Raw genomic sequence first — 23,727 nt, forward strand, 5'->3', positions numbered from 1 at the left:
TGAACTGAACTGAATTTTATTTCGATTTATTCGATCCAGATCAAATAGACCGAATTTTGAAAATAGTAAAACCGAACCGAATTTGCAAGGTTAGATTCAATTTTTCGATTTGGGTTCAATATACCAGGCCCGGTTGAAAAGAGTGCGAGAGAGTAAAATTAGTCATTTTCTATTCAGCCAAATGAATGTGGCGTAGGCAACAGTAGTATTGGCACTTGGAAAGTAAAACCCTCTTTGGGTCTAAACCCCCAAAACAAAGAAACATACATACCTGAAAATGGTTGTCTCTCTTCGTCTTGTCTCTCCTAAATCTCTCTCCTTCCTCTCCCGTATTCAGACTCCCAAAGGTACCTTCCTCCCTCCCTCCCTCTCCCTCTCCCTCTCGCTCTCTCTCTCTCTCTCCCTCCCTCCCTCCCTCTCTCTCTAACACACAATTAAATTTTGTTATCTAACAATTTGATTATATGTTTCTAGTTTCATCTCTTGGACCCTCTACTCCATTAGCTCCTGCATTCTACTCAACACACATTGTTGGAGACTCTCCAATTCTTGTATTCGCCCTCTCTCTATATATTTATATGTATTTATTGTTTAGCTATTAATTTAATGATTTTTTGTTTATTCTTGTTAGCTCATGGGATTTATGTACATGTTATTTTCAGCTTCTTTAGTTTTATTTAAAATGTTCCGCCTTTTTTAGGTTAGGGATTTTATACACTCCGCATTATACGATCCCGATCATGGTTACTTTTCTAAACAATCAAGCTCTGTTGGCGTGCTTGATCAAACTATTAAGTTTCATAATCTCCAAGGTATTGAAATCTCCATTTTATGCAATTTTTTTAAGGATATTATTAATTACCATGAGGTTAATTTGGAGGAAATTTTGTAGGTATAGTTTACTTGGTTGACCGGAATTTCAATATCAATAATTTCATTTACGAATGAAATATGGTTTTTACGTAACTCTGGTTAAGCTAGCAAGTCATTTTATTTTTTAAGTTCATGTTGATCATTTAGAATATTATGTTATCTAATTTCATTCATTTTTTTAAATTATGATTGAAGTAGTTAGGGTGATTAAAATGCTACATATGCAAAACCTCAATTCTACAATAATTAATATTTAATTCCGAGAAACAAAGTATTGTTATGCATTTTGGTTGTGAATATAATTCCGGAATGACGAACCGTTGTCAGTATATAGATGTGCTCTCTGCTTAAAGATTGTTGAATTGTAGAAAGGTATGAATTTCAGTGTTCAACGGTAGTCTAATTTATCTTGACGCACATCACGAAATATGTCAATCCAAATTTATTTTGTTGTTTTGTTTGTTACTGGAACAAACTATAAATTGTAAGTTGTAAACCTCAAAATTTGGAATCATTGTCTAATTTTAGTACGACCTAATGTCTACGGTTTTTATGACTCTTTGGATTCTCTTACGAAGGCTAGACAATAAAATGTTATGTTTGCACTTTATTTAAACTTTGAAAAGTATAAGCAATAATCCTTTTACAACTGAAATTCATGAACTTTTTAGGCAGGAAAGCTTATATGAAGCACTTGGATAATATCTACAAGCAGCATGATATATCATGGTTTACTCCGGTTGAACTATTTAAGGTATTATATATGTTTCTACGTTATTATATACTCATTTTCAAGGAAGATTCTCAAATAAATTGTTACCTTACATTAAATTAACATTCTCTAAAATATTGTTATCCTAATTGTGACTATGCTACATGGGGAACATGTTGTCTTGTGATTTTTGAACCAAAACTGTACGATATTGAGGATTAAAGATGGTTTTGTTTATTTTTTGTTTTTTTAGTTGCTATTATTTTTTAAAACTAGTTGTACAAATGAGATTTTAGATGCTTAAGAGAATGATCAAATATTGAATAAAAACCATTTAACAGATTTGTAATTGGGGCCATGATGCTGGAAATAATTAAAAAGAAGGAAATTATGAAAGGAGATTGCGTACTTCAAGTATAGGAACTAGGGTGCTTTGTCTGCTAAATTAAATACTGCCTCCAGAATTTCTCAATTGTAGAAAGGGGAAAACTGATAAGTTATAATCTATTGAAGGAGTTATATATTTTAACTCCAATTAGGTAGATAAAAGAAGTTAATATCCCCTATATAGGAGAATTAGAAGTAAACATGTGATCAGTAAACTACTTCTAGTTTAGTATCTACTTCTTAATGATGTCACAGTAGTAACCCCACCAAAGTGATGTCCCAGGAGTCGAAAAAAGTATTACTTTAGAAATGAAGCGGGGTTCGTATTTTTTATTCTCTAAATAATTAAAATTTTGTTTCTAGCCACTAGATACATACTGTATACATATTTCCAAAAGTTTATAAAGGTTTTTGGATTTTCAAAAGATTAATTAACACTAACATTCATATATGTTCACGCTTCCCTATAAAACCTACTTGTAAATCATCTAAATTTCGAGAAATATATCATCATTTTCCATAAATACAAATTAGACAAGGATCTGAAAGAATAATTAAAGATACTTCAGAAGACAATGATTATGATTTAGATAAAATTATTTAATAAAATTCGAGGTCTTTTCTAGTGGATTTTAGAAATTTCTGCGGCTTTTCAGCAGGTCTGTGAAGTTTCGGGGGCTGTGAATTTTATTTACGGATTGCAAGCAACTCATTTACAAGAGATTGAATTCTGCATGACTGATCGATTAAAGATTGATAATAATAACAGGTTATATCTGCTTAATCGGAGAACCCTAAAACTAACTAATATTAATAATAATGAAACTATTTTAAAGTTATATACGTATATACTATCTATAAAAGCTGAAACGTTGAAAGTTTGATGGTCGAACGGTGCGGTACTCGGGCTTCAATACTTAGTTTTTATTATTTGGGCCCGAAAAATGAAACATAAACACATATTTAGGACCTAATTATTTTATTTTTTGAAGGATCTTATTATTTAAAACTTATTTTTGTAGGGGCTTAACTATTTTACATACCTGTTATGATTACAAACCTATTATAACTAGTATTTTTGCCCGCTACGCTTGGCGTTTACAAATTAAACTTTTATTTTCATTATTCAAATTGTTTGCCAATATATCATTTTATTTTTAATTTAATTTAAAAAAAATTGTTTTTAATGTTAAAAATAAAAAAGAGCATCTTGAGCTCCATTTTCGACCTGCCAATTCAAAATTCGAACATAGTTAAATTAATTATTTTAAAGATATTCATAAAAAATTATTGCCCGTGAGTTTATGATTTTAGTAGTAAAAAGTTATTTTATTTTAATTATGTGAGTAAAAAAGTAAGTTGTTGGTGTAAATTTTATGAACTTTAATAATTAGAAATTTAAAATATAACAAAAATTTACTAGACTCCACTCCTTGATTCTTTATGAGTAAAAAATTTATGTTGTCAGTGTGAATTTTATTAACTTTTATAATTAGAAATTTAAAAAACAATAAAGAGTCTTTTCAGCCCGTCTTTAACGGCGCCTGAATTCTTATATAATATTTAAAAGTTGCATAAAGTTAACTTACTTATTTAAAAAATATTCATAAGAAAATATTGCTCGTGAGATTATATTTTCAGTGGTAAAAGAAATCTTTCATTTCAATTCTATGAGTAATAAAAAGCTTAAGTTATCATTTGGTCAATAACTTTAAGCTAAATATGAATGCATTAATAACAAATGTAGACTACATGTACATGACAAAGAAATGTACCTGACAAAGAAATTTTAGAAACATAGGCTACCAAAACATAGCACATTTAAAAACTAAACGAAAATCTCACCATGTGATATTTTGATTTGTTTAAAAAAATCATTCAAATTAAAATGTTACTAGCCAAAAAAATATATATTTTATTCTTGCTAAGAAAAGAAAATCTTTGCTCCTGCAACTGATAAAAGATATAATTCATTACTGTAAATTCATTCATAATTTCGAGTAAAAAAATCAAAAGCAATCTTGTACTATCCTAATAATACATTTTTAGCTGAAATATATGAATATGGGACATAGGATCCACGGTTGTTAGTACAAACATAATCTACACAACAACACAATAACTTCCATTTTTATCAAAACTCTAAGATTAATTACTGAGCACATTGCACTCTCTAAGCTACTTGCATATCATCATCCTAGTCCAAAACCTCAAAACTTCTTCCCATTTTTTTTCGAAATTTAACATAATGCGATATTGTATCTTCACACTTATCCAATTTCGTTGAGGTTGTCTGCTGAGAAAGCCTTTATGGGAGTATGGCCTCCATGTTGGGGTTAAACCCAATATGTGATATGAGCTTGGTGATACAAGACATAATTGGATTAGGTAATAATTGTATTTGTTGACAATTATTATCATATTGGAATTGAGTAATAATTGTATGTGTTGACAATTATTATCATAACAGGAATGGGTAATAATTGTATGGGCAGACAATTATTATTGTAATCAGATTAAGTATGTCTTGTTGGCTAAGTTTGTGATGGCTATATATACATAGTCATATTATTGTTTTGATGTATATTTAAGAGATGTAGTCGTCTTAGGTATCGTGTGAGAGATGCTTGAACATTGGTTGACTCAAGTATCAGTTTGGGGACACCATTGAGGTGTTATGTATTGATGTATTATTGATAATTGTTTTGATTAATAATACAAGTTGGGACGTGGGTTTTTCACGTCAACTATATTATTGTGTGTTTGTGTGCGTACTCTGTATTGGTAGAATTGAATCTCGAATATGTGTGTGTTTCCTCCTAACACTCTAGTGCCTTCAGCTCGTCGAGAGTCAACAAATCAGGAAATTTAACATTGAAGTGATCACACAGATTTTCCTTCATGAAATCATTTTGGAACATTAGCATACCCTTGTCACCGATAAACTTGAATTGGTCTGTGCATATCAAGACCCTAATATTGGCATTAGTGACCGAGATTACATGAAATATTGTCAAAATGAACAATCAGAAGAAATGTTAATGATCAACGTATCAGGCTTGATAACTTCTCCAGGATTAGGCTTGATAACGTACTTGAATCATCACGCACAACCTGCAACTAAGAGAATACATGAAAACAGTACCAACCATCTGAAGGACATAAAATCTATCTACTATTGTTCTTACTATAGTTTAAAATCAAGGCAAAGCTTCCAACCATCACACACAGAAATATATATCTTTGGAGGCATTTAGAAAGATTCAGTTCCACCTTGAATCGACTGTCTCTGGTTTGGAGAAATTGAAAAAAGAAATCATACTATGACTTAGCCTTGTTAAAACCAATTACTTTTCACCTACATTATTTACAGTCAAAGAACAATATTACATACCGAGATCCAACAACATATTAGTACTCTGACATTTAAGTATATGAATTCAAAGTGAGCAGCTGTAAAGAGTGAACAAATGTACATTCTAACAACTTCAACTTCGACACTTTTATATGAAACAGGAACATATAATCAAAATCCAAACACAAACTTGTAAGAATAAAAAAACTTTTAGATTCAATTATACAATTTGTGTGACATTACCAATTTAGCAAATTTTAATAAATATATAGTTTCTCAATTTCATTACCAAATGCATCTAGCATTCATTCTATAAAAGTTTTTGGCTTCCAGATTATAATACCCTGCATAAGCATTAAAAGTAAGTTTACATACTATTAATTTACTAATTACATTAAGGACTGAGATATCTGATAAGAACATGACAATGTTGTCATAATTCGAATAAAACTATGATCTAAAAGATTTCATGGACATAAATTTTTTACCACAAATCCGTTTTGTGCACAAACCATTTTTTGTGCTCAAATGTACCAATACATGATCCAAGCGGAACTTTATTGTAGTTGATTTATCAAACAAAAATAATATTAATGAGATATAAATGAGTAAATAATACTAACTGAAGTTTAAATCAAACCAATGTAAAAGAAAATTATGCAAAGACAATTGCAGAATGAGGATGTACTTAACCCTTATAATGAGTATGATATTTTACCATCAAATAAAAAGTCAAATATCATATTTCTCATTTAGGATTTTTATCAAACACATTGCATTCATTTCATTTCTATTCATGACACACATCAACTCTTGTATAGTTGTATCAATGTTATTATCTAACATACAACGCATATGTAAATAGAAATATCTATCTATGAATTCTGAAAATATGAGAGAGAGAGGGGGGGAGGATGGGAGGGTAAGATTTAAGAAGGTAACTCAAATTTCAAAATTAAAATTCAAATTTGCATATTGTAAATCTTGAAAAGTGTGCAAAGAAGATAATCGAACATAGAGTATGCATCTTATTTCGATGGGTTACCTACTTACCTGCAATGATTTTTCTTGTACCTGCAAATCAAAGTTCAAGAGAATCAAAATACATTAAAACAATCAAACAAAATATTAAAAATGAAACTTGAACTATGAAATATGAGTTGTAAAAGAGGAAAGGGCAATAAAAAATCTATGGTGATTTTGAATCTCAAATAATAGTTGAGAAGAATAGGCAAGCGTATATTTAAAATTTGAATCGAGTTGAAAGTCTAGTATTTGAAATTTGAATTGATTTGGGATAGAAGAATGGTATGAGGAATTTGAATTGATGTGGGACAAAAATGCAGTCAGATGTATGTATATGTAGATATCATATCACGTGAAGCTATTGTGCCAAAAGTTGTTGAGCTGTAAGATTTTTTGTATTTTGAATGGCATTTTCTGTAATTATATAGCAAGTCTTGGGGTAGGGGGTGTAAAAAGGGTATTCATTTGTGGATTCAGGATTTATCATATAGATAGATTAAAAAGGGTACAACTATTTTATGGCTTTATTACTTATTTGCTACGAGCCTAACTAATTAAAACACATATGTGTCTAACTATTTACAAACATATTCTAATTAAAACCCATGTAACTATATTATGGCTTTATTACTTTGTTTTTAAAATTTGAACCCAAAATAGAATATAAGCACGTATTTAGGGCCGAAGGTACGGAACTCGGGTTTTATTACTTAGTTCTATTATTTTTTCAGTTAGTTTTTAAATGATAAGATCCTTAGAAAAACATGTTCATAGTTTAAAATGGAACCAGCTAGTTAGTACTCTAAGAAATTCCTTAAAAAAACATTACAGGGGCATTTTTTTTAAAAAAAAAAAAACTATTTACATAGATCGGTATACATGCTTATTTATTTTAGAGTAAAGTGCACTTAACATACCTGGTATACAATATAAAAGAGATAAGATATTCTAGAGGTTTAAATGATTGTAAATATATTGCGTGTATATATGGGTTAGTTCAATGGAGTACTAATAGAAGTACTAAATGTCCTGTAATATGTTACGCAATATTATGCAAGCAGAACATATCTCCGTTTAAGAATACTCTACTAAACTTTTGCATATATGTCTCTATATATATCATATAAATTCAATATTTAAGGATAACGGCAAAGTTGTACTTAAAAACATCTATTAATATATTTTATAGTTCATATGGATTGATTATTTATGCACATTCTGTTTTCTATATAATAGAAAAGGAGGGTTTTGATTTTGGTAGATACATTTTTGTTACATGTCCTGCATGCAACATTGGGACGAAATATTAGGTTCGAGATGTTACTTGACTGGGGTTTTCACTCTAATACCGATCCTTTGTTCGTTGCTGAAATTGGTGTCAAAAATTATGTTCAATTTTTTTATTTATATGCGTACTCTTCTCTTTGTATAGCCCTGGTATGCTCATGGGATTGCTGAAGCTATATTACGTACTGCTAATCTTTCAGTTCCCCTGAAGGTAAGCTGCTTCTTATATAATTTTAACTTATATTGCTTTATACATTCTCTTGAAATTAATCTGTTTTAGTGTACCAAGCATTTTATTATTAAAAAAAATAATATAATTTCACCGTCTAATCATGAACTTCTGATTTGCTTAGGGTTTGTGTACAGGAAAAAAAATACTTTTGTGGCAATAAGAATGCTTCTCTAATCAATGGGGAAAGAATTGAGACAAAAAATTAATTTACTTGATTAGCATACACATATTCAGGTTAGACATATTCATATTGGCTATTATTTCTGTTCAGATATATGAAATCGGAGGTGGATCAGGAACTTGTGCAAAGGGCATAATGGATTACATGATGTTGAATGCACCCACCAGAGTTTACAATAATATGACCTACACGTATGTGCACTATTGCTACTATTATTAAGTTTGATATCAAGTTCAAGGTATCTTTTTGCTTTTTTTACAGTTAGGTTTTTAGCCTGACAGTTTAATTAATTTTCAATTATTTGTTCACTATTTTGACCTGAACTTGTGAGTTGTGCTGTACTGTATATAATTCTTTATCATAATTGTTTCCTGTTAAACTTTTAACAAGTTTGATACAGTCATTATTTTGAGGAGATTATATTCTATTGTGCTGCCTCATATTCGCACTCGTAAAATTTAATGAACTTTTCAAGAAGTATTATATTTCTAACTTTTGCAAATGAATTAACTTATGTATTTGGTAGAAATGTTCAGACATCAATGTAGAAAACTATAGATTGGAGCTGTAGATACAACTTTTAATAGGCCCCATGAATGGTTGCATTATTGGGTTCCATTGCTGGTGACACATTATGTTGATCCTTGCACTACTATCAGACTGGAGTTTCCTCTCCTCTAGTTATAAAATTATGAGTTTGTCTACTTACATTCTGTTGACATGATAATCTTCACTCCTTGCTAAATTAGTCAAAAACTGCAGTTATGTCTAGTCAATTACACCTGTACATTCTTCTTGATGAAGCTGTTAATTAGATTAATATGTATTATTCTTCTCTAATAACTATGCATCATGTTCTAAAAATGAAGAAAGGAAAACTGAAATTGATATTCTCTTAACACCCTTTTAAAATACTTCCGATGCAGTTCAGTAGAAATCAGTCCGGCATTGGCTAAAAAACAATTAGAAACTGTTGCAGAAGTTGGTAGTCACTTATCAAAGTTTAACGTGGAGTGCCGTGATGCTACTGATCGTAGTGGATGGGGTATCACATCTTGAGCTGTTAATAGCTTTCATAATCTATAGCAAAATCATCCCAGTCGGTGTAGACCACGACTGTCAACTATAGATCTTGGGTTCCTGTTTTATTATCAGTTTGCAGTGTGAAATTCTAATACACGGGTATTTTTTAGATATAAACTTTTTCCTTTTCTAACAGGTACTGAAGAACTGCCTTGCTGGGTCATAATGCTTGAGGTGGGTTCTATCCGAATATTTTACGTCTTCAATTCATAAATCACTGAGTTAGCTAATTTCTTTGCAGTTATACTGTATATAAAATACTACTTCTTGTTTATAACTTTGAAAGTTCACACTTTGGGATCCACTGCTTGCTTATGAATTTGTATGTTCATGAGCGCCAGGCATTTGATACTGCTACTTTTTCTTTAATCTGCTAATGGACATCATAAATTATTATATTTCTCATAAGAATTATCAACAATGGAAATTGGTGCATCTGCTGAAAAACAATATATACTGAATTTACAGGTGTTTTATTTTGATAAACATGGTTGCAACTGTGGACCTTAATTTTTGAATCCATTGAAGGCTGTTTATATCTTATGAATGTTCTTTTGTATATGTACCTTGTATGCAGTGTTTAGGGAATTACTTTTATGCACGCATTGGTGAAGCGTTAAAATTTCCTCGATATGAAATAGGTTGACATCTCTTTTATTTCTATCCTTCTAAAACGTTAACCTCAAATTTCCTGCTCAGAGCCATCACGAGTTGGGAAGCCGGGCCAAGTGGAACACTCTCAGGCTCGAGAACAAGCTCGGTTAAACAATTAGGGCTCGATTGAGCTATAAATTTCACATTACGTCGAGCTCGGCTCAAAAGCTCGAATTAATTTTATTAAATATTAAGAAAAGCTCAAATGTGATAAGTTCAGCTCAAAGTCGACTCGATTAAATATGTAAAATATATATATATTTATATATAAATATTGAACATTCGCATAAAAATATCTAAATAACGTAACGCGAACTGAGTAATTTGAAGTTTGAGCTCGGCTTAGTAAACTATTTAAATAGCTCAAGTTGAGCGTAGCTCGAGTAGCTTATGAACCGTTTAACTCATTTACACCCCTACACGAGGCTATATCTTACCTACCGAACTGTAAATGCTCTTTATCGAGTTACTGTGGAAAAATTATTGCTGCTGTCAAGTTTTCATTCAAAACTGACGGAAAGAGTTGGATAACAGGTATTTTTACTATTTGTAGATCTATATCATGATTGACTTGCGAATAAAGGATACCTTTTAAATCTAGACTGGGAGAGGCCAGGTTTCACATCATAGTGATTTAGTAAGCAATCTGATATTTTACCATTTTGAAGAATTTAAACTTTTTATTTTTATTTTTATTTTTATTTTTATTTTTCGAACATAAGAATTATGCATGCATATCGCTTATTATTTAATACTTAAACTTAGAAGTTAAGTTACGTCTAGTACAAGAGTCATATTATTTTCCATGCATTTCCATTTGAAGCAACAATGTAAATGTACAAAACGAAAAATAATGTTCCCCGTTCACAATTTTTGAGCATTTTTTTTCTTGAGCATCTTTTCATTTATATATATATATCAAAACATGTAGGATGACCTTCGGGTTGCCTGTAGGTGGTTGTTTACACTTTAAATTTTTGCAACACTGTGTTTGCCTGCATTTTCTCTGGCGTATGTTAGATAACTGCTTTGCAATTCAGTAGGTGCTTGATAATCTTCCACATGATCTCATCTACACGGAGAATCAAGTTTCGCCATGGAAGGAAGTGTGGGTACAGAAGCAACAGGATAGGTGAAGTTTTCTATTATATGAATGCTGCTATATATGCATGATTAATTTATCGTATATAGTTGACATATGGATTATGACTTATTGCCGTTAACATCCGACAACTAATTACATAAATCAAAGAGTAACTACTTTACATTTGTAAGATCCCATAAAGTCATCCCGTGGTTAGCCCAATCCCCAATACTGTAAGTCTGTAACTGATGTTTTAGGTGTATGCACTTGCTTCCATAAAGTATAGTTTCAAGACTAATTTATGTTCTGTTCTCGAATATTGAATCTGTATTACTACCAAAGAAATGTTGTCATCAAATTACATCTTGTAACACTATTATGCAAACCTATAGACATCTTATTGAATGTTGTGCCCACAATAGCTATTACCCCAAGTCCCCGACTCTTCATTTTACCTCAAATACCCGTGTTGGACACTTGACACTAATACATTGGTATGGACACTCAGACACTTATTCGAGGCCAAAAACATGCAATTTTTTTTTTAAAAGTCGAGTCCGGCATTTGGACACATCCATGTTCGGCACTTCCAGCTGAGTCCGGGTAACAAAGCACATAAGGGCAAACTGGTGACAACATTTATTCATGTTCCATAATTTGATTTACAATTTAATTCATATCAGATCATAGTATACTTAGTAATCTTCGTTAATCATTGGCACATTTCCAGCTTGTGAATAGTCCAATGTTATAAACAAGGTGCAGGTGACAGATTAATCTTTGTCAGGTCTCTTGACTGCTTAAGATTCTGCTTACCTGCCTGCACAAGCTTCTCTTCCGTGTAACAACTATATTGAGATATTAAAGTTTCTAAATATACATTGTTAGAGCATCTCCAACCCCATTAGCTAAAATGGTTAGCCAAATCATGGTTATCTAAAATTTTGTTGAACCTGTAAGGACGTGTACTCCAATGGTATTAGTTATAAGTTATAACTATTAGCTATATTCAAAAATATTATTTTATTTCTATTTTTCAAGTTCTCATATACATATTTTAAATGATAAAATAATTTTTTTATAATATTTAATCTAATAAAAGTGTAAATAAAATATAAGTTTAATGAAAAGATGTTGAATATAATTGCAATTTAATAAATATTAAAACTCAATATATATAACACATTTAAATATGACAATAAAATAATTAATAAAATCTGTTATATATATTATAAAATATATAGTTATATTATATTTTAGAAAGTAATATTTTTATACTTAATATTCTATAAACCAAAAATATTAAATATAAAATAATAATTTTTATCCATATGTATTAAATATAGTATAAATATAAGTACGTATGTATGTACAATTATAGGTTTAATATAGTACAAAAGTTGACGTGGATGTGATCCAGATATTTTAACTAATGACTACAGGATCAACAAATATAGAAGATGAGATAGATGTGATCCATATTTTTTAGCTAATGACTACATGATCAACAAATATAGAAGATGTGATAGATGATATCTATAATTATTGCTAACAGGTCTCATGGTTGGAGAGACATAATTTTTACCTAATATGTATATCACACATGTAGATATTTAAGCTAACAGATGACCACGGTTGGAGATGCTCTTACTCGGATATAATATTAATATTCTTATCTTAGAGTGCCTTTTATAATGTTACTTGTAGTTATAATATGAGCTAAGTTCTAGTTTTAATTTTACAGTTCATTTGTGCATGAAAGATGGGGTATATATGTACACCTTGCCTTACAACCTTCAAAGGTTCCAACTTCGGAATCACTTAGCTAACCTCCTAGCCGCTGTCTACAATACATAGGTGCTAGGAATCTTAGTGATCATGTGATACCGTCTTCTAGCTGGTAGAGTAAATTTTTAACTTCTTTTTATAGTCTGTCATCAGACACCCTTTATTACAGAACTATGTCGCTACAATCATTCTTTATATATTAGTGAACTCAAACATGCCACAAGCATTGTCGGTCTCCAATATCCTTTCCCTAGATTGTCTCCTTTCCCATCCCTAACCGTCTTAATTTTTTTTTTATAATTTAATTAAATTAGAATTTACGTAACCACTCTCGATTATTTTCCTTGTATACATTTAAATGTTGCACTCCCTATAGCAAAGAGTTGAAAAAGAAAAGGGAGTTGTTTTTCTTAGTTGCTAAATACAGAGACAAACTATTTTATTACCATAAGCTGAGTAGAATAACCATGTTATTACTTTTTAAAAGGTCTGCTGGACCTACCTATGACGTAGCAGCTTCCATTTCATATTTACTTGTGAGGCCTCCCTTGAATTTTGATGGTGACAACTGACAAGTTATGAAGATTCATCTTCTCAATAAATTTGGGGCAACTTGAAGTTTTCAATATCTAAAGCGGTATGATGGACGACATTAAGCGAGTTACACGTCATCATAGAAATCTAGTTCATGTTTTTATGTGTACTGAAGTTACTGTTCATCAATCAATCAACTTTTAAAGAAGTACTAAGAACACTGATTTGATATAAATACTATTTCTGGAATACTCTTATTTCAACTCTACAAGATGCACCAATAACTGGCCTGTGATACTCCTTTAGCAGGTCAGAGCTTTCAGAGTTGTTTAAGCCAATACAAGATCCACTAATTACAAAGTGCATGGAGTTATTGGATTTAGACAAGGATCAAAAAACACAAGGTAGCAGCACAATTTTGGCGGCGAAAAATGTTTGGGCAAAGCTTTTTCCCAAGCCTAAAAGATCTTGGCTACCAACTGGTTGCTTGGTAAATGGCTATAAAGTTGTTTAATTACTTGTACTTGCTTGAAAATGTTTTTTTTGTCATTTATCAATGATTTATTTATATTCTATATGATTTACGTCTGGTTGATGATGGCCCTTGAAATCTTTTAGGAGCTTCTTGAAGTTTTGCATGGTGCACTGCCAAAGATGTCTCTGATTGCTTCTGATTTTAGTTATCTTCCTGATGTGAGAATACTTGGTGACAGAGCTCCATTGGTTTCAACCAAGGTACATTCGGATCCATGCTTTTATCCTGTTCTCTGTATTAAATACTCCCGGACATACTTTTTAGGACGAGAGTGGTATTAGTCCATAAAGTGTTTATGATGAGAATTTCTACCAATCAGTTTTTCAGAAGTTGTATTTTTTATTCTCTGTTTTCTCACAAAATAGTGACATAGGCTGTATGGGCTGTCGTTTAATATCAATATTTCTGTTTCATATGTTGCTATGTACAAATTGCACTTACCTAGTTAAGACACTGACTTAAAATGTCCGCATCAACATATACATGATAGTTTCTTCTTAACGAAAGAATCAAGTGAAAGCTCAGCAATGACTATCTGAAAAGTCCTCAATGTCAAATAAATTAATCTTGCCTAAACGCAGTAAAAGAGACATTATGGAGAGCAAGCGACTTAGATTGTAATACATTCCTTATATACTAGACCAGAGAAAGACATCTTTTTGAATTATGGCATTATCAAGTACACGTGAAAGAGAAAAGGTGAAATAGATGGCCCCTAATCACAGGATGGTGGTATGAGCAACTCTCTTCGGTAAACTTTTGTTTCTAGTCACAACATAGGAAGTGCTAATTAACCCTAAGCATCTGCCCTCTATTCGGGTCAAAATCACTAGGTGCAACTTTGGTTTTAATGATTGAGCGGCTTTCCGTTAATTTCGATAAGGTGGTTTATTTTCTAGCACAAAATTATGTAGGCAGTATCAATATATCAAATTTGGTATGTTTCTTTGTTATCTTCACCCCCTTCACTACATCTCAAATATATGTCCACTTATTTGTCTCGACTCTCGACTCTCGAGGGCACAACTCTCCATAGTTAGTGATTACTTGTCTAATGAACACTAATATAGTATGATTTATATGATATTTTTCACGGTGTGGAGTTTTTTTATGTATATCTGACAAGATCAGCTCATCCTATCATCTTTCTTTGCAGAAAGATGGCTGTAGTAAAGACCACAACAGTTATCTGGATGCAAAGGTTAGTTATCCTGTCTTCATTCTTCTGTTTAATTTGTTGCATGTTATCATGAATGATGCAATCGAAATGACTACACATATTGATCACTCTCTTTTATTTAACTTTAATTTCCCAGGGTGATGCTGATATATTTTTCCCGACGGACTTTGGGCTTTTGGAACGCATGGAGCACTATTGCTCAGGATGGTTGAAGCCGGACTTGGATAAGTCAACAAAGCAAGGGAAGAAAAGGCGAACAATCATGGTATATTTTTAAAGTCTATCCAAATTGTCGTTATGCACGCACATTCATATCTCTGGCACTATACCGGTTATATTGGATTCTGGAAAAAACTGAAAATTTTGAAATTTATCTCAATATTCAGAACAGAGAAAGTGTGCTGCTTGAACAATGTATTTGTGTAAAACATTATAGAAAATGAGTGCCTATGCATAGAGTAAATTATGAAGTGGTAGCCGGTCATAAGAGATGCTCACAATTTGATGGCTAAATTCTTATTGTAGCATATCGGTGGTTTAAGTTTTGTGTTCGTCATCCAAATACATGCTTCCCTATTAAATTAACAAGCATAAATAATATGTTCATTCATTCAGTAATTATCTAATAATCATGTTTAATACTCGTACCTATTTATGCCAACTTACCTAACCTATCTAAGATTGTTAATATAGATAAAGGTCAAACTAAGTCAAGCTAAGTCAAGTCAATGTTAGTCAAAGTCAGAGGTTAAAAATGGAGGGAAAGTTAATTACAAAGTTTGTTATTCTTCTGTTAGTTTGTTAGACTATATAGTGGGTCTTGTGCTCATTTTCTGCATATATAGAACTTTATATACATTCTCTAAACTAAATGTAATGATCTCTCTTAATGAAAACATGGTGATTTGTTAGCCTTTCTTCATCTTCTTTAGCTTAGATTCATCAAGCTTTCATGGTATCAGAGCTTTTCGTTTTGATCTCTACGTTTTCGTTTCGATCTCTACGTTTCTGTGTTGATTTTTGTTGCTGTTGATCTTTGATCGTAACTGCGATCTCTGTTCGAGTGCTCATCATCTACAATTTTTGTTCGAGTGTTGATCATCATCTTCATTCTGCAAAATCGAAGCTTTTCTTCATGACTATGTCGTATTCTTCCTCTGCTACTGCATCAACTGCTGCAGGTTCGACAAGTACAATCATTGATTGTAATCATCCTTACTTTCTCTCTGCATCTGATCATCCAGGTATGATCTTAGTTACTGTAACACTTTCTGATCACAACTATAGTCAGTGGTATCGCTCTATGCGAATTGCATTGTCGTCCAAGCTTAAACTTGGTTTCATTGATGGAACGCTTGTTAAACCTGCTAATACGTCTAATCAGCTTATGTACTGGGCTCGTTGTAATGATATAATCATTTCGTGGATCTTGAATACGGTTTCACCTGAGATTCGTCAGAGTATTATGTATATGGAATCTGCTTGTGAAATCTGGAATGATTTAGCCACTATATTTGCTCATACAAATGTACCTAAATTGTTCAATCTTCGAAAGGAAATTGCATATTTGTTGTAGATACACTTAGGCAGCTCAGATAATGACTCTAATTCATCATTTAGAGCACGCAATTTAGTGAAGTAAGCAGAAACAGAGAGATTGCCCTGTTGTGTTATCTCAGTTTCTAATGGGACTTAGTGAGCAGTTTACTGTTACTCGAGGACATATTTTTATGATGACTCCTCCTCCTTCATCAAGTGAGGCCTTTGGTATATTACTGCAAGAGGAGCATCAGAGAGATAAGTCTCCTGGTTTTGTTGTGGCTGATGCTCTGCAATGGCTGTTAAGCAGTATAATGAGTATGGAAACAGGAATACTAAATCTAGCACTAAGAAGTCTGAATCTGCAACCTTGTTTTGTGATTACTGTCAGCAATCAGGTCATATCAGAGACAAATGCTTATGTATTCATGGTTATCCAGACTGGCATAAGATGTTTGGTAAACCCAAGCCTAAACCTAGAGGGCAAAACAAGTCAAGTCATGCTAATGCTGTTACAGATGGTACTAGTACTGTTAAGTCTGTTACTGGTGGCACAACTTCAGGTCACTCATCAAAGTCTACTACTGAGTTTTCTGATGAACAATGCAAGCAGATTATGCAAATTTTCCAAGCTGGTTTCAAAGAACTGAACAGCACTTCTAGTGTGCCTACTTCTGCACCTGGCACTTAGAATTCTGCAAATACTGTACATACTGCAGGTATTTCTCAGTATTTTGCCTGCACTAACTTTAAAAATGTACCAGAATCTAATGTTTGGATACTTGATTCTGGTGCAACTGATCACATTACTCCCTTTGCTCACCTGCTTACCAATATTATGCCAGCCAATTCTTTACTTCATTTACCTAATGGTAATGAGGCTTCTGTTACTCATATTGGTAGCATGGTTATTCATTATGATCTTGTACTTGAAAAAGTACTCTGTGTGCCTTCTTTTGGCTATAATCTGTTGTTAATTCCAAAATTGACAAAGGATACTAATTGCATAGTCACTTTCAATCATCAATCATGTTTTCAACAGGATCCTTCACTGAAGAAGGTTACAGAGATTGGTAAAGCACAAGGTGGTCTTTATCTTCTACACACTGCTACAATTCAAGTTCAAGACTCTTCTATATTTCCTTCTGTGTGTAATACTACTAGTGCTTGTTCAAGTTTTCAACTCTGGCATTCAAGATTAGGTCATCCTTCTGTTAGTGCTATGAAATTACTCTTGCCTACTGGTTTGTTTTCTTCGCTTGAAGATTTGTCTAGCTGTGATACTTGTCATCTAGCCAAACAGACTAGAAGTGTATTTCCTGAAAGTCATACTCAAAGTACTACCTTGTTTGAATTGATTCACACTGATGTGTGGGGTCCATATAAACATAAAACACATGACAATTGCTCTTATTTTCTGACCATTGTTGAATCTAAGTCTAGAGCTACTTGGACTTACTTATTCTCTGATAAAACTCAAGTTGCAAGCTTACTTCTAGCATTTTTGTATTATGTGAATACTCATTTTCATACATCTGTTCAAGTTGTCAGATCAAACAATGGTACTGAGTTTATGAACAAAACTCTTGCTTCTTTGCTTCTGAACTTCAGACTCTGGGCATTGTTCATCAATCTAGCTGTCCTTACTCTCCACAACAGAATGGCATTGTGGAGAGAAAGCACAGGTCTCTTCTGAACACTGCTAGAGCTTTAAGAAAACAGTCACACTTGCCTATTCACTTCTGGGGAGATTGCATCTTAACTGCAACTTACCTTATCAATAGAACACTTTCTTCACTGCTTAAAGGTATTACACCTTGTGAAATTCTATTCAACCAACCTCCTGATTTTTCAAATATTAAAGTGTTTGGTTCTCTTTGCTATGTGAAAAATTTGTCTCCTCATAAGTATAAGTTTAGTGACAGGGCTCTTAAGTGTGTATTTCTGGGATAACACCTGGTCTCTAGTTTCTCTTCCTCCAAATAGAAAAGTGGTTGGCTGTAAATGGTTGTATAAGGTTAAGTACAAGCCTGATGGCTCAGTGGACAGGTATAAGGCTAGGTTGGTAGCAAAGGGCTTCACTCAAACAGAAGGCTTGATTATTTTAAAACAATTGCCCATGTGGCTAAAATGACAACTGTAAGAGTTTTGGTGGCCCTTGCTGCTATTTAGAATTGGCCTGTCACACAAATGGATGTGACAAATGCCTTTTTACATGGAGAATTAAGTGAGGAAGTATATATGGCCATTCCTCCAGGTTATGCCATTCCTAGTGAGCTACAGTCTGTTCCAAATCTTGTTTGTAAATTGCTTAAGTCTTTATATGGCTTAAAGCAGGTTCCTAGGGAGTGGTTCTTGAAATTTTGTTCAGTGCTGTTGGCTTATGGTTTTACTCAAGCTTTCTCAGATTCCAGTCTATTTCTCTTCTCTAAGAGTGACTCCTTTGTTGCTATTTTGGTCTATGTTGATGACATTCTTGTCACTGACAATGATCAACCTCTGATTGCTTCTGTCAAAGCTTACTTAGCTCAGCACTTCAAAATAAAGGACTTAGGTACTTTAAAGTACTTTCTAGGGATTGAAGCTGCTAGGTCTGTGTCTGGTATATACTTGAATCAGAGAAAATACACTATGGATTTGGTGACTCAAGTTGGCTTACTGGATGGAAAATCATCTCTCATTCCCGTGGAATAACATCACTCATTGCTAGCTGATGAAACTTCACCCTTTATCAACAATATTACTCAATACATACAACTTGTTGGTCGTTTGATTTATCTTACAATCACTAGACCTGACATTAGCTATTCAGTTCATATTCTATCTTAGTTTCTGGCTTCTCCTAGAGAGTGTCATCTACATGCTGCTTATAAAGTAGTAAGGTATTTGAAATATACTTTAGGCCAAGGAATTCTGTTGTCAACCTCTAGTTCTTTAGTTCTTTAGTTCTTACAGCCTACTCTGATGCTGACTAGGGTTCTTGTCCTCAATCAAGACAGTCATCGACTGGTTATTGTGTTACTATTGGTAACTCCTTGATTTCTTGGAAAGCTAAGAAGCCGCATACAGTTTCAAGGTCCTCTGCAGAGGCTGAGTACAGAGCCATGGCTGATGTTTGCTGTGAAATTCAATGGCTTGTTCAGCTGTTCACTGAACTTGGATGTTCTTCTCTTGCACCTTTTCTTTTGTATTGTGACAATAAGTCAGCACTCTATATTGCAGCAAATTATGTGTTTCATGAACGCACAAAGCACATTGAGATTGATTGTCACCTTGTGCGTTCCAAACTTCAACAGGGTCTCATTTGAGTTGCTCATTTGAGTTCAGCATCTCAACCTGCAGACTTGTTTACCAAGTCTTTGTCTTCACTCTCTCTGCAGTTTCTATTGTCCAAGATTGGAGTGTGCAACCTGTTTCAACCCTCCATCTTGAGAGGGGATGTTAATATAGATAAAGGTCAAACTAAGTCAAGCTAAGTCAAGTCAATGTTAGTCAAAGTCAGAGGTTAAAAATGGAGGGAAAGTTAGTTACAAAGTTTGTTATTCTTGTGTTAGTTTGTTAGACTATACAGTGGGTCTTGTGCTCATTTTCTGCATATATAGAACTTTATATACATTCTCTAAACTAAATGTAATGATCTCTCTTAATGAAAACATGGTGATTTGTTAGCCTTTCTTCATCTTCTTTAGCTTAGATTCATCAAGCTTTCAAAGATGTCTTCATCTTTCTTTTAATATCAAATCTTAATTCATGTCTCAAATGCTTACAATTTTAAAAACGCCTTGTTTAAATTTTTACATCAGATTGAGATTATCTATCTCATTTTCAAATTATCTCTCACTGATCACTTCATGCACTGAAGAGTCAACACCACCAACCCATCGTCTTTTGGCCAACTACCTCTATCATTTTCTACCTATAATTGGTTTCTCGAAACTCCAGTAAAAATTTCACCTGTACCTCTTTTCAAACCTATTCTCGATGTTTTATGATGAATCCAAAATTTTAATTGAGAATTTTAGGGTCATATTAAAAAATAAATTTAGTAACAATAAGGATCGGAGAATAGAGAATGCAAATGGAGACAGAGTCAGGGAATTGAGGAATTTGTATGAGATAGTGCGGTAAATGTGAGTTTAGAAGTGTGATAGTGCTAGTTTTAATGAGTTGAGAAAGTCGATGACTTATCATGGCTATTTACTCTAAAATGTCTATCATAACTTATCGAAGAATTACAGCCATTAGAATGTGTAAGAACATAGTTGGGTAGGATTAATTTTGTTCTATTAGAATAATAATTCAAAGTCGTTTGATTTATTCTATTTTTTTAAATCTCTGGATTGCTAGTTATTGGGATAAGTAGAATTAGTTTGAAAGATCATGATAAAGAAGCTGTAGAGATAATTTTTTGAAGTCATTATATGACTATTTTTGAGGAGTAGATATCACTATGGACTAGCCTATAGCTTATAAAAGGCAAACTCATGTATTCAGAACTTTTAACATTGAGAGTAGCATATTCCTTCTTTCTGAGTTTCTAAATCTTGTTTTTTTTTCTGCTTTTCCCATACAAAGCAAACGTATTAATTGGTGTGGGATCTAGTGGATAGGGAATTTGGTCTGATAAATATGTAATTAATTAATTAATTTTATTATGTTTTACGGAGTTGACAGAAACTTGATGTGGTCACTATTTTAAAAGGCAGTTCAAAAGTTTAGTCAACAACTTGCAAGAATAAATTGACAAAATAAACAAATGACAAAGGATAAACAATTAGCCATCAAATTGTGTGGGTGTGTAATATTCAGTCACCACTATGTAATTTACTTACTGAAATTCTACAAGTTAGTTATGAGATAAAGATTTATCTTTTCACATGCGTTTGTCCTTATGTTTATATTTGGTATGTTTGCAGCTTGATACATCTTTATTTATGGAAGAATTTGGTATGCCCACAAAGACAAGGACCAAAGATGGTTACAACCCTCTTCTGGATGACTTTAAGAATACTAAATTTTATTTAAGTGTGCCAACACATAACACTAAATAGATGGGATAAATATATTGCTGCCCTATATTGTGAGGATGTGCCACATTATTGATGGATGCTAAGCAGCAGGTGTCAAGGGGGAGGTGATAGGCTCATAGTTCTAATGCGATACCAGTATTCTACCACACTTATCAACTGCACATGATCCATAGCAGCTTGATGAGAAAGGTGTCTCTTACACTGCAGCAACATTCTGAAGTAAATGTTATTCATACCTGTTGGTTGTTCCGGACCTTATAATAATAATGTATGTTGGGAGATGTTGATGATGCTTATCTATATGACACCTGTCAGATGAAACTTTTTGACGATGACCTATTAACAGAAGCCCAGCGTATTCAAATCATAAATTTTGATGGTGAAAACCGAAGTGCGGAAAGTGGTAAAAGATATTAGATTTTATTTACCTATGTTGTATGTTACATCCAATTTGTCAGAATTTACATTTTGGTGCTGCCAGTGTTTTTCCATTTATAAATTATGATTTATGAACATGTTCACTTGGCAATCTTTGCAGCAGGGAAGCAAAAACAATACATGTTATAGAACAATTGAGAAACAGTATACTGTATGCTTATCTTTCTTTCTCGCTTGTTATATACTCCTATATGCATGCAATGTGACGCTATTTTAGTATAAACCATTCCACTATTATTTGGTTGAAGAATGATCTAATCTTCAAATTCTTAAAACACGATAAGATAAAAAATATAACATATAATTCTTATAAAAATATAGACAAAATGTGGAAATTAGACTTATCTTTTAGAGATATGTACCTCTCTATTTCTACCTATGTCTACCGGAAAAGAGACTGTGAAATGAGATACTACGAGAAATCTTAAAATAAGTAATTTACAATTTAAAATAAATAAATGACTTACAAGTTATAAATTGATAAATACTTATAAGTTATGTAAGTGTTATAAGTTATGTAAGCGTGAATAATTTTATTTAAAAGTCAGAATTTTTTTTACATACAAATAAATTTTAAATACAATTATCTTAATTTGTGAATTTAAAATTAGAAAAATATTTAAAAACATATATTTTAAAATTAAAGTTAATAAAAAAATGAAAAATCAAAATAAGTTGAAAAAAGTATATCGTTACCAACATTTAACTTATCAATTTATAAGTTGGATTCACATAAACTTGTCGTCGATAAGTATTTCCGAACTTACAAGCGAAAAAGCTACTTTTTGATGGGCAGCCAAACAGGCCCTTAACTCAGACTGTTCGAACTTATTTTTTTAGTGAAAATTTATAGTCACTTGACTTGGATATATATTGTTAAAAACTAGTGCAGAAGTTTAGAACCGATCTCACAATCTCACTGACCGAAGGCAAAGTAAACTACAGTTGCACAAGCAGTGATAAGGTTAATGAGGAAGAAATCACTGTGTGCGCCAGCTACTGTCAGTAACTTGAATTCTACATTCAAATTATCACAGAGATGACACATGCAAGAAGCGGGATGATCTCTAGATTTATTGGTTGCCTGACAGTTTTCTTCTGAATTTCCTCGTGAACATTTGAATGAGTTGCATATACAGGGGAGTAAGTGAGACCCACAATATCAGACGCAATTCCAAATTGTATACAAATTTATCTCCTAAGCAATTTACAGAAACAAACTGAAAAACGAGAAACATAAAAATGATTCGTTTATGTACATTTCCAAAACTTATACCATATTGAGACCTCAATTACACAATCAAGTTTGAAAACTTTACAAAAATATAATACTCCATCTTGTCAAACATCCCACTCTTGAATTATTTGGAGGAGATGAATTCATGATGAAGAACAGGGGAAGTAGTTGGGGTTGGTGGAAATATAAATAACTAGTACTTCATAATTCATATATAGTGTATGTTTTTATTATTGAAGAGTAACTATATATGTTCGCGGACCCTCCATCCTGCTGAAGCTATTTATTTTACTCTTCACCAAGAGGTCCCCCCTATTCAACACTTACTTAAAAGTTAAAACTCATCGTCAGGGTATATACATTTCAATACATTTTGGAAAAAACCATGGAAAATTGGTATTTCTAAGTGTTTATTTTTTCAAATACACCCTTCAAGTAGTCTTTTTTTTGTAAACAAGTGTCCGGGCTAGCTTATGTGCACCTCGACTGCTCGACTAATCCAATGACACTCTTATGTGACTGTACCGTTTATTCTTGTATTATGCCACTATAGATAGTTTTTTTTTATTCTA

General features: G+C 32.5%; 1 protein-coding gene across 2 annotated transcripts; it reads left to right on the forward strand.

The window, feature by feature from the left end:
* Positions 1-176: 176 nt before the first annotated feature.
* LOC141684525 (protein arginine methyltransferase NDUFAF7 homolog, mitochondrial) lies at positions 177-22,084 on the forward strand. 2 transcript variants are annotated; one of them, XM_074489546.1, is made up of 14 exons: positions 177-347; positions 475-551; positions 701-812; positions 1,545-1,627; positions 7,786-7,851; positions 8,144-8,244; positions 8,980-9,098; positions 9,273-9,310; positions 10,834-10,922; positions 13,503-13,686; positions 13,815-13,931; positions 14,888-14,932; positions 15,048-15,176; positions 21,367-22,084. In XM_074489546.1, the coding sequence occupies exons 1-14, from the start codon at positions 278-280 to the stop codon at positions 21,499-21,501; spliced, it is 1,365 nt and encodes a 454-aa protein (XP_074345647.1). In that variant the 5' UTR covers positions 177-277; the 3' UTR covers positions 21,502-22,084. The 2 variants fall into 2 exon arrangements, with proteins under 2 accessions (XP_074345647.1, XP_074345648.1); XM_074489547.1 differs by having other exon boundaries at positions 178-347; positions 13,506-13,686.
* Positions 22,085-23,727: the final 1,643 nt, after the last annotated feature.

This window comes from Apium graveolens, chromosome 9 (assembly GCF_009905375.1).
Source record: "Apium graveolens cultivar Ventura chromosome 9, ASM990537v1, whole genome shotgun sequence".
In the NCBI taxonomy this organism is placed as follows: Eukaryota; Viridiplantae; Streptophyta; class Magnoliopsida; order Apiales; family Apiaceae; genus Apium; species Apium graveolens.